The following is a 12,222-nucleotide window of genomic DNA, read 5'->3' on the forward strand; positions in this document are numbered from 1 at the left end:
TCGCATTGCCCAACCCCATACCTGGGGTTCCAAATCATGTCCTAACCAAGTTTGAACTTGATAATATACACGGTTGAAATGTTGATGAGCAGCTGCACTTGTTGGTGGAATATTTGAAAGCTGCACAGGTTTATTAAGTTTTGTAGACTTGACGTAATGCATATAACGAAGATGATCGAGACTTTTCACAGATTTCGGAGCATTATAGACTGCCAATAAGGTTTGAGTTCCACTCTCTAATAATCTCTGGGCCGAACAATTTTCTTCCTCAAATGCTGCAGCTAGTTCATCCAAATTTGTCAGTTTCTCAAAAACTTTTAAAAAAGATTTTTTTCCCTTTTTAAAAAGCGCAGAAGCTGTGTTACATTCACTTAATGCGTGCAGAAATAAAATATGTTTTTTAGAATGAGGATAATTATCAAAACTTTTAGTCGAGTATATCTTCGTTTTTACATTACTTTTCCCAACTTTTTTAAAGAAAATTTCTTGTTCGTAAGACAGTGTACGCCCAATTAAAATGATAAGTAAATCAATATCTTGTCCTATTATAACTGCAGTTTTTTTAGACTTTGATTCTTCAATTGCAGTTTCAACAATAAGAACATCCGCATCATCTCTGGCTTGTTTAGTAGTAATATTTGCAGCTTGTAATTTTTCAATTAACATATTAATGAAATTATCTTTGTTATTTCGATTTGATAAGAATTTTTCTTGAGTAACTGGTACAACCATTGTTTCATCGAAACAAACTTCATACGTTTTTGAAAGTGCAGCAGGTCTTTCCTGCTGCTCCATAGCTTTTACGTTCTTACTGTAGTATAAATATCCGTCAAATACAACAATTATTTTGGAACTGTAATGCCTTTGTAAATAATTCATGTATTTATCAAAAATAATAGAAAAAGTATCTTCTCTGCTCCATACAACATGATGAAGAAGAAATCCGCCATCAATAATGAACGTCACATTATTTTCATTGAGAACAAAATCAATTGGGCTCATGTTGTCATACAATGACGATTTTGTTGTTTTTCTCATGCCATCATTATCAAAACGAGCTGTTGGATACGGACTCAATTCATATTGAAGATATTCTTCAAGATTACTTTCAAATTGTTTGCTGACAGTAATTCTTTGGAAGAGTAATAATGGATCCACTGCAACTTTACAATCATTTATTTTTACAGATTTGTTAACACTGGAAAGCGGCATTACTTTTTTGGAGCGTTTAAACTTTATTACATTAAATGATAAGTCGGTGATCTTCTTCATACACTCTAATCCAATTTCGTAAGCTCCGGTTGACCTGAAGTGATGCTGTGACCGCGCGCTCTCCGCCCTCTATCTCGAAAACGGTTCACCGAATAAAAATTTTTTTCAAACAAAATTTGTAGAGAATTTTGTATTCTACAATATTGAAAATAAATACAAATAGCAAAAAACCCATAGGAAATAAGATATTTCCAAAAAAAGCGCAAAAAACCGATTTTTGTGACCTTTCACCTTGAAATTTAATAGTTGCTTACACCCTACCATATGTGGGTTTTGAGACAACTTTTAGGGTGTCAATATACAAGTATTTACAGACTTACAGCTGGGTATCTCGAATTCCGAGATTCTTACCTAATTTAAGCTTAAATGACTGGATTATATATCGTTCATTCAAATATTTCAAGGAAGAAGATTTTCGAAATGATCTCTTCAATACGCCATTTTTTAGAATTTTTGATCAAGATAATGTGGATGAAAAAGTATCGATGCTCGTTAATTTCATCAATAATTTATTTGATAGACATGCTCCAATTATGACATCTCGCGTCACGAAACCGAAAGCTCCCTGGCTCACCGATACTTTAAAGTTAATGATATCTACTAGAGATAAAGCTCGGAAGCGATATCAAAGGACGAGATCAGAAGCTCATTTACGTATTACAAAGACCTCAGGAATTATGTAACAAAAGCAATTATTCGTGAAAAGAAAGCATACTTCAATTTCGAGTTGAATAATTGTCATTTACGAGAAATGTGGAAAATTCTTAAAGATCAAAACATAGTCTCTAATAAAAAGAATGATCTACCAGAAAATTTGAAGAATGTTTCAGAGCTAAACGAATTTTTTGTCAACTCTGTTTCTGAGGTTTCTCCTCGGGTTGAGGTTTTTGAATTTTTATCAGAATCAAAAAATAATGGATAACGAATTCAATTTCACCGAAATAAACGACCTTTTTGTGTATAAGAGTATTTGTGACATTAAAAGTAATGCTTCTGGTTCTGATGGTTTAAATATAAGACAGATACAATTAACTTGCCCTCATATTATTCCGTACATTACTCATAAACTTTTGTCTGCAAAAAAAAAATGTTTTTCCTCAGTCATGGAAAGAAGCAGTGGTTCAAATAATCCCTAAGAAAAAAAATCCTCTAGAATATAAAGATCTTAGAGGTATAAGCATATTATCCACCCTATCTAAGGTGGCAGAAAAAGCTATTGAATTACAGATACTTAATTATATAAATAAATATAACTTATTACCACCAATTCAGTCGGGATTTAGAAAGGGTTTCAGTTGCACTACTGCCTTACTGCACGTTGTGAATGATATCATTAGAGCCACTGATAGAGGAGATATAACAGTTTTGGTTCTGCTGGATTTCACTAGAGCTTTTGATACCATCAATCATGAACTGTTGATGTCCATACTCCATTACATAGGATTCTCAGAGCAATCTATTACATTACTGCGGAATTACTTGACTGAAAGAAAACAAATGGTGCGTATTGATGGAATTCGCTCGGAATACCTTCATATTAAATCGGGTGTACCACAAGGTTCCGTTCTAGGACCACTGCTTTTCAATATCTACAATTCTTATCTCATCAGAAGCTTGAATCATTGTAACGTTCATCTGTGCGCTGATGACACACAAATATATTACAGCTTTCCACCGCAAATGTTCGATGATGCTATGCAACTGATGAACAATGAACTTTCCTCTTTTATCAAATCCCCAACTGACCATTGTCTTCTCATTAACCCGAATGAGTCGAATATTTTAACGTTTGGCCCGCAACAAAAGAGAAAAATAATCGAGAAAATGGTTAGAATAAACGTTATGGGTTCTCCACTTCATAATGTTGGAATGGTGAAAAACTTGGGGGTTCTTATGGACAACAGCCTAAGATTCGAAAACCACGTCATGAAGCTTATTCAACGAGCATGAGCCTCTATTGAACTGATATATGGGAGCAGACATTATCTCACTACGGAGGTAAAAATAACTGTGTGCGAGACTCTTGTACTCTCTCACTTCAATTATGCTGATGTTCTATATGGTCCAAATCTGACTGATATATTTAAACGTAAAATTCAGACTGTTCAGAATTCATGTTTACGTCTGATCTTTGGAGTGAGAAGAAGGCAAGCGATTTCGAACACCTTGAAACTAGCTGGGTGGCTAAACATGGAGAGTAGAAGGTTACTGCATGCTAATGTTTTGTTTCATGAAATAATAACAACGAAAAAACTCCCTTATTTATATAATAAAATAACATACAGAACTGATGTACACAACGTAAATATTAGGAATTTCACTAGTTCGGACTTCCATTGTCTACTATATAAAATGATTTGAAATCCCTGAAACAAGTAAAAAAGAATAATTAAAAAAAAATAGTTGAAAATAACAATTATATTAAGCACCAATAAACCTGAAATGAAATGATAGTGAAATAACCTACAAGTAAAAATATAATAATTGAATAAATAAAAATTAAAGGAATGAAAAAAGGAAATAATAAAAAATAAAAAAGTGTAGAGATTCCAAGTCACGTTAGTTCACGACGTTTCGATTGTTGGTATCTACAATCGTCTTCGGGTGATGACTGGACTGATTCCTCCGAGAGATGACTATTTTATAGGCCGTTGAAATACTTTCACTCCCTCTACTTTCCATTTTCCGCTTCACTGATTCCGTGAGAGATGACCGTTTTGGCGGGAGTTGGTCATTTTTCGTTTGATGATGGGTTTCCATATGTTTCGTATATCTACGCTGGCCTGGATGAATACGTTGTTGGACAACATGTATGCGGCTTCCTTAAATTTTCTCCTGAACCAATGTTCCTCTCTGTGCAAGATCTCAGCTTGGGACCACTCGATGTTGTGTTGATGGGTCCAAACATGGTCTGCTATTCCTGATTTGCTGGTTTCTCCTCGCTGTGTGTGCTTCTTGTGCTCGGCAATGCGAACATTCAATGGCCTCTTAGTTTCACCAATATAGGATTTTCCGCACTCACAGGGTATCCGGTAAATGCAATTCTTGGAATCGCAGTCCGCGTTTGGGGGCCTGGTTTTCGTGAGGCTGCTACGGATAGTGTTACCGGATCTGAAACAGGTTCTAATACTTGTACTTGGAACCAATTCTTCTTATCCTCTCCGATAATCCTCTGATGTAGGGAAGTGCAAGCACTGGTTGTGACGGCTTCTCTTCCTCGCGAGGCTCCTGCTGTCTTCTAGCCAAAGTCTTTTCTACCATCGCTTTGGAGTATCCATTCCGCTGAAGATCATTTTTGATGATGTCTAGTTCCTTCTCGAGACCTTCCTTTGTGTTACAGAGCCCAAAAGCACGGTCTAATAGAGTCTTGATGATTCCTCTTTTTGGTTCCAAGTACAACATTAGAACCTGTTTCAGATCCGGTAACACTATCCGTAGCAGCCTCACGAAAACCAGGCCCCCAAACGCGGACTGCGATTCCAAGAATTGCATTTACCGGATACCCTGTGAGTGCGGAAAATCCTATATTGGTGAAACTAAGAGGCCATTGAATGTTCGCATTGCCGAGCACAAGAAGCACACACAGCGAGGAGAAACCAGCAAATCAGGAATAGCAGACCATGTTTGGACCCATCAACACAACATCGAGTGGTCCCAAGCTGAGATCTTGCACAGAGAGGAACATTGGTTCAGGAGAAAATTTAAGGAAGCCGCATACATGTTGTCCAACAACGTATTCAGCCAGGCCAGCGTAGATATACGAAACATATGGAAACCCATCATCAAACGAAAAATGACCAACTCCCGCCAAAACGGTCATCTCTCATGGAATCAGTGAAGCGGAAAATGGAAAGTAGAGAAAGTGAAAGTATTTCAACGACCTATAAAATAGTCATCTCTCGGAGGAATCAGTCCAGTCATCACCCGAAGACGATTGTAGATACCAACAATCGAAACGTCGTGAACTAACGTGACTTGGAATCTCTAAACTTTTTTATTTTTTATTATTTCCTTTTTTCATTCCTTTAATTTTTATTTATTCAATTATTATATTTTTACTTGTAGGTTATTTCACTATCATTTCATTTCAGGTTTATTGTTGCTTAATATAATTGTTATTTTCAACTATTCTTTTTTAATTATTCTTTTTCACTTGTTTCAGGGATTTCAAATCATTTTATATAGTAGACAATGGAAGTCCGAAGTAGTGAAATTCATCACGAAACATTGTCAATCACCTTCAAACAAACGTAAATATTAGGCATAAGCATGCCTTAACCCCTCCTCAGTTTAGAACAGTTTTTCAAGAGATCGTTCACATATCAAATTTGCAAATTATATAATGCTCTATCAAATTAAATTCAATATAATTTCAAACATCAAAGACAGCATAAAAAAACATCTTTTCCTGCAATAGATTTTATGATTAGGATGATAGTATAGATCACCCAAGTTTAATCAGTAGTTGCCCTTATTCTTTAATTAACTTTAACTTTACGTATATACAAATATATATTTTTTTTTCGTTTAAACTTTTACTCTAAAAAGAGATATTCGAAGAGGTATTTCGAGGTTAAGCGGAAGAACAGGTTATTTTTATTGCGATGAAAATAAACTAAACTTCGCCTTTTATTGCTCTGTAATAAAAAATTACATTGTATAGAAACTGTTAACTACCTAATATTGGAAATGATAAAGACGAATTATTATATTATTATTATTATATTCGGGAGGGCGCGCCAGCTTATCAAGAAATGACCACTCCCCACATCGTGGGGAGAGTGATCATTGCGTCCGAGAATTATGTGCTCTGAGAAATCGCAGTGAGGCAAGAAAGACAACCTTCTGCATATATCCGGCTGGGACTTTTGCTGAAAACTCCACGAGGAATGTCGTCTTGCTCTGATGACCGAGATTAAATATATTAGGTTTATCATTTGATATTGTTATCATTATTATTATAAATAATATCTACGACTATCATTAATTCTATCTACGACGTTATTCTACAGGCTGGAAAAAGTTAACGAAGCTGTAGAATTTTGTTCTGGTTATGATAACTCTAAATAATGAACTTGGATTTCTTGAAAACACACGCTGAAACTTAGTTTCCAGTGTTTTCAAGCTGTTCATCACTGGAGTCCCGATAATTTATATAAAAATGAAAACATCAGTTAGAAATACTTGAACAATTATTTCTTGTTTACTATTTAACTTTTCAATTTGCAAGTTGAATATTCAGATGTTACTTCACTTGTCTTTGTAGGTGTTTATCTAGTCAATAATCAATTCATAATGTTTTGATACTTTGTTGTGTAATATTTAGAGGATCACAACCTGATAGTGATGATCTAGGAGATGATCTAGCTTCTTCAAGCTTAATCTGCATCACTTTGTACAAATTTCCACTTCCATCGCACTGTAGATAATAATGACAAATATACGTATTAGTATAAAATATGAGCGTTACATCAAAACGCGCAGTTCGGTTGAAGAAACATGTGAAATCGGTTGTCGCTATCAGTGAATAAAATTAGTAAACAATTCATCGTGTGCATACGAAACGGTGGTTTAGTTATCCAAACATGAAATAATTACATTTTCAAGGTTATAAGGAGGCACGATGTTTTTCAAATATTCTTGGAATTTTCGATAGTGAAAAATTCATTTTAATAAAGTGAACAAAATCTTTAAAAATGTATTACTGGAGAGAAGGCAATTATATCAAAACCGAAAACCTCGATTTTCCAGTGAAGGAATTGGGAGGAGTTGGAAATGTGATGTACGAAAGAATGAAGAAAAATGGACAAAAAACAGCTCAAGTAGGTCTAATTAAAAAATTGTTTAAATTATATATAATACAGAATAGAACGGTCTACATGTTTTCAAGAAATTTGAAAAACCTAATTTTGCTTCGATCCTGATTCGGGATTATCTATGATATTCATTTTTATAATCTTCGATTCTTCTCAATTGTTAATACTGTTGATAGTGAAGTGTTTTTGTCGAAAATAATTCTGGGGGTAATCTAACAATTTCTACTAAAGCGCAGAAAGGCTACAAATTTTTAGTATTCGTTTCTTGGGAATTATGACTTTGAACACGAAATTACGACTTTGATTTCGTAATTTCGAAATTACGAAATTGAAGTGTAAATTCTAATTGAAAAGTCGACATTTCTTCGAGACTTAAGTCGTAATTTTCAAGAAACAAATAATAAAAATATGTGGCCCTTCTGGGCCTCTCTAGATTTCGGCAGGAAACCATAAAAACGTCGCTAGTTAGTTCTCGCATAAAAACAAATGATGTTCGCAGATAATTCTTATCCAAACTCTAGGAATGAAACCGTGGGAGTTACTCAATCTTATCATGACGTCCCGCCGAATAATTTTTAATATTAATGACGATACACATTGTTTGAGAATTATATTATACAGGGTGGGGTACCCAATACGACACGGATCCTGTAAACCAAACCAATATTATTTTTTTCAGAATTTTCTCCAGTTCGTTATAATGTATATTGATCAAGGCTGCCGAAGGAAATTATTTTGGAGTTTACAGGGTTGCTCAAAAAAGTGTGACATATCAAAGTTGTCTTTTTTTTAATAGAATATACCCTGCATTTTTTGATCTGAACAATATAAAATTCAATTACCTTCCATTTCATTTTGAGGTGCCCTACACCTTACTTGAATAGTTTTTCTGATATTGGCTTTCTCAAATGGTAGTTCTTATTTCAATGCATTCTTCGAATCAATATATAACTTTGAAACAACATCTATGTGATTTGTTCACAGAGTTATCATTGACAGTTGTTATACTTCACTTCATCAAAAATATTTTATGTTCATTTTGTTCGAAATAATAAAAAAGTGACAATGATTTTTTCAACCTTTTGTATGTTAATCAAAAGCATGAAAACTTTTATACTTGGTCAAAATTCGAAGGGATGAATTCTATGCATTTCGATGTTATTTAGTTTCCAATTCTACCTAACATTTTCATTGAAAACATAATTCACGAACGTTTATAGTTAGACACATAGTACCTTATATGAAATCATATTATTTCCTGATCTATTCCAAAACGTAACGGGATACAGGGTGTTCCATTGAAAGAATACGACTTTCCTCTGATACTATTTTTTGAGCTCCAAAATAATTTCTTTCTGCAGTCTCAATCAATATACATGAAATGAAATGGAGAAATTCGCGAGAAAAATTAATCATTTGATTTACAGGGACCGTATCGTATAGGGTGTCCCACCCTGTATTTAGTTTATGAAAGAACCTGAGCAGTGGTTTGCTCACTTACTCAAGTACAAACTGATTTGAGTACAAACAAATTGTACTAATAAATGCGTCATTCGCTGAATGTTTTTGAATAAATGTAGTCAATGATTGTTTGGAAAATAGAAAAAAAACTTACTTTCACTCTGGGGTAGATTATATTTATGTACATTGATTCATTTAAAAAAAAAATCAATGGAAAAATTAGTTCAAATAATATCTTGGTGGAGAGTTTATTTTCGAATTCATCAAATTGTTAATTTAAATAATGTATATCACTTCTGAAAACACTCATTTTATAAAACAATACCTTTTAAAAAGGATAATACTTTTATGTATTATTTACAAATAACGTAAAAAATTCATATCCTATGTTAATAACTGCCATTGTTTAATGTGAAAACAGACATAGCTAAATATCAATTGAAAAAAAATTGTATCAACAATTTTTTGATATTTCATTCTGCAATAGTTATAAAAAATCATAGTTAACAAATTAATAAATTTTTATGAACTTTCATCGCAGGATCGTATGGAGTTTATATATCAAGTGGGCTCCACGAAGTTTAAGATATATAGGTCAATTATTCATACCTTTCATCCCATTATTTATGCCAACGGAGATTGGGAAAAAAATTGTTAGTTAATTATTGAATAACTTTTTGAAAAATGGTGATAAAACTTTTTTTACGGGACTCGATTCATTCAAGTGTTAAGAAGAAACTAGATTTTTTTCAAATTATTAAAATGACATTTTATGTTATAAAAAATTATTTCTTTTGATAAACTCTATTTAGCGGCAGAGCATGCATGCCGTATCAGCCGCGCGGAACCCTATTTTCAACGTCAAATTAAAATTATAAATAATGGAGATAGAGTTTCGGGAGCTGGTACTTTTTTATCGGAAATTTCCTCCTCTTTAACGAGCTTTTTTCAAAATTGCTCAAATATCAATATTTTTTGAGTTATTACCGAAGAACTAAATTGCATTTTATTTTAAATTTTATTTTGGTAATAACAATTGCAATTTTCTACCTGCACCAAAATCCGTCGAAAACATTATTCTAGAGGTGATTCCGAATCGAATGGGCTTTCGCTCAAATTTTTAGGACCTTTATGTCTATTTTTCATGTTTTTGAACTTGTTGATTAGACTAGTACAGCTTCTTCTAGTTCAGGCGTTGTTTTTGTTCTTCCACCACCTGCATTTTTATTAAAACTCCCAGTTTCACATGATCTTGCATGTAGCGTTTTCCATGTTTCAGCACATGAAATTACTCCGTTAAGATATCTGTCCTGATAAATTATCCGTGCTTCTTCCGCATTTACATTTGTTAATCCATAAATAAAGTGCATGTCAGTCATTTCAGCGTTAGTAGAATTATTCTGGTCTCCAAAGCAGGTGTTCATGATATGCGAAGTGGCTTCAATTTTTATTTCTCGAAAACGGAGCTAGATATGAAAAAAACACAAGCGGCGAAAGAGTTGTATTTAAGTTGATTGAACTGAAAAAATATTAAACTACAACAAGTCAGTGGCGTATTTCGAAAATAAATGGAATTGGCCTCGGTGGTAGTGCGCCCGACTCACGATCGGAAAACCGTGGGTTCGATTCCTGCCTCGACCAGATATTTTTCTCGAGAGAATTTATCTGGTTGAAGCTGGGATGATTATGCAACCGTGTTAGGAATCACATCTTAAAAGGTAACACATCGTTAGTCCTTAGCCCGCACAAGTTTCTCAACTTATGAGAGTTGTCGTTCGTATGGGGGCGACATCTGATTAACGGAAAAACAGATTTTTGAAGAAGATTCATCTGTTACCAATCAGAACTTTTCGCAGCGACGTGTTCAATATTTTGAAACTGTCTATGGCAGTGTTTCTCATATTTTTTTGCCTGGGGACCCACCTTCATTGTGGAATATTTTTCGCGACCCACATATTAACTAATATTAAGTATAAAAATTATTATTAATAACATTTTTATTATTATAACCCTGAAAATTCACTTTTGTGACATACACCTCTACAAGAAAATGGTAAAGATGATATAATTGAAGATAAAATACAGTACGAAAAAAACTTTCCATTAAGAATCTTAAACCTAAACTAATACAAAAAAAGAAAAAACGAGATTCATTTAATTAATGTGACTTGTAAAGCTGCTGCTTACGATTTACAAGAGATTCTATAGTTGGGTTGAAAGTTGAACGCTTCAAACGCAGGTCACTTTCAAAAATGTTTTTAATCTGTTTCCGCGACCCACCAGTGGGTCGCCACCCATAGTTTGGGAACCACTGGTGTATGGTATAGATACACCTTAAATAATCAAGTCTTGACAGTGAAAATTATGTGAAACATCTTGAAGACTGGTTAGTAAAAGTGTCAGGAGAATATCACATCTGTTCAGTTTTACTTGATTTGTGGTGATTTATGGACCGTCTAATCTACATAAGGAGTAGTTTTTCTCTTCCCATGGTTATTTTCTATTTATTGTTCATTTTTATTGTGGTCGACATGGAGAAAAATATTATTTCCCTATATCTGAACTTTGCCCGCATACACTGTTTTTTCATAAGTCGTTACTATTGCATAGAGATGGTGTTCATTCAATAAATGAAGAAAGAAGTAATTTTGGCGAGTTTTCTACCCTTTCTTACGAGCCAAGGTTAACTTTTTCACTGTCCAACCGATAAATTCTTCATTATCAATTTACATTTGGTATTAGTAATATAATATTTCCCTACGCAACACTACTGTAATCGCGAGCGACCTAATCATACTAGTTTGTTCTCGTAGCTTCCGCGCCGCCGTCGCTCTCCTCCCGCCTGTGCATCGCTCGATTGCTCCGCCCAGCTACCGCTCGTTTCGTGTGCGTCCCTATACTGAAGATGTTGTAAGCATCGCCACCCTTCCGCTGTCGCGTCGCCTTGTCATCGCTCGGCCGTCGCCATTTTCGTGCCCTCAGCTTCTTCTTTTGACTAGTGCTAGCTCCTGCTGATGCAATTTTCAGTATATTCCATCGATTATCTCACAATAGGACTCTGCTATGATGGTTTGTCTCGGTTGCAAACAGTTATAGTGAATCACACTAGCCGCTGACCACCATACAGTCCCCATGATATTTTTTCATGTGTTTCCGCCTTTGTGAAGTGCCTGGGTGGCTCATTGATGTCCAACTACTGTCTTGAACGTCTCCTGTTGTCATAGATATTTCTCTTTTTGATGGGTCTCCACCAGGATCATCAAATCCTCGCCATGGATCATTGGAGATCAACTTTAGAGCTCATCTTCGAGACTCAAATCTTCGAAACGAAATTCTGCAAACCAATGTAAAACACTGCATGCAGTGACACACTATCAATGCTGAATGCCTGGATAATTTTTCTGGCTCTTTCGGTGGCGCTTGAAATATGGAAAAAAATTAATAGCATCAATGTATAGAGCACACAATTCTTTATCGATCACTTTGTACCACGACATAGCAAAATAAATAATAATTGAGATATGGAGCTACAAAAACACATGACATTAAAACGGACAAAACAATCTAATAATTGATTTAGATATTGATCACGACAACTATACTGAAAACAAATGATCAATCCATTATATATAATTGAGTTCTTGATTTGACTACTTGTTGGGATAGGAACCTT

The 12,222-nt window shown here is 34.4% G+C and overlaps 1 protein-coding gene across 1 annotated transcript in view; it reads left to right on the forward strand.

Moving 5' to 3' along the window:
• Nucleotides 1-6,738: 6,738 nt before the first annotated feature.
• LOC111510622 (uncharacterized) overlaps nt 6,739-12,222 on the forward strand; it is a 50,356-nt gene continuing 44,872 nt past the window's right edge. The window contains exon 1 of the mRNA XM_074178875.1: nt 6,739-7,094. Within this exon, the coding sequence (XP_074034976.1) occupies nt 6,969-7,094 (126 nt within the window). The 5' untranslated portion in view covers nt 6,739-6,968. The remainder of the gene's footprint in view (nt 7,095-12,222) is intronic.

The sequence above is a fragment of the Leptinotarsa decemlineata genome, unplaced genomic scaffold (assembly GCF_025532065.1).
Source record: "Leptinotarsa decemlineata unplaced genomic scaffold, Ldec_3_MD MMD2_tig00004307_RagTag_RagTag, whole genome shotgun sequence".
NCBI lineage: Eukaryota > Metazoa > Arthropoda > Insecta > Coleoptera > Chrysomelidae > Leptinotarsa > Leptinotarsa decemlineata.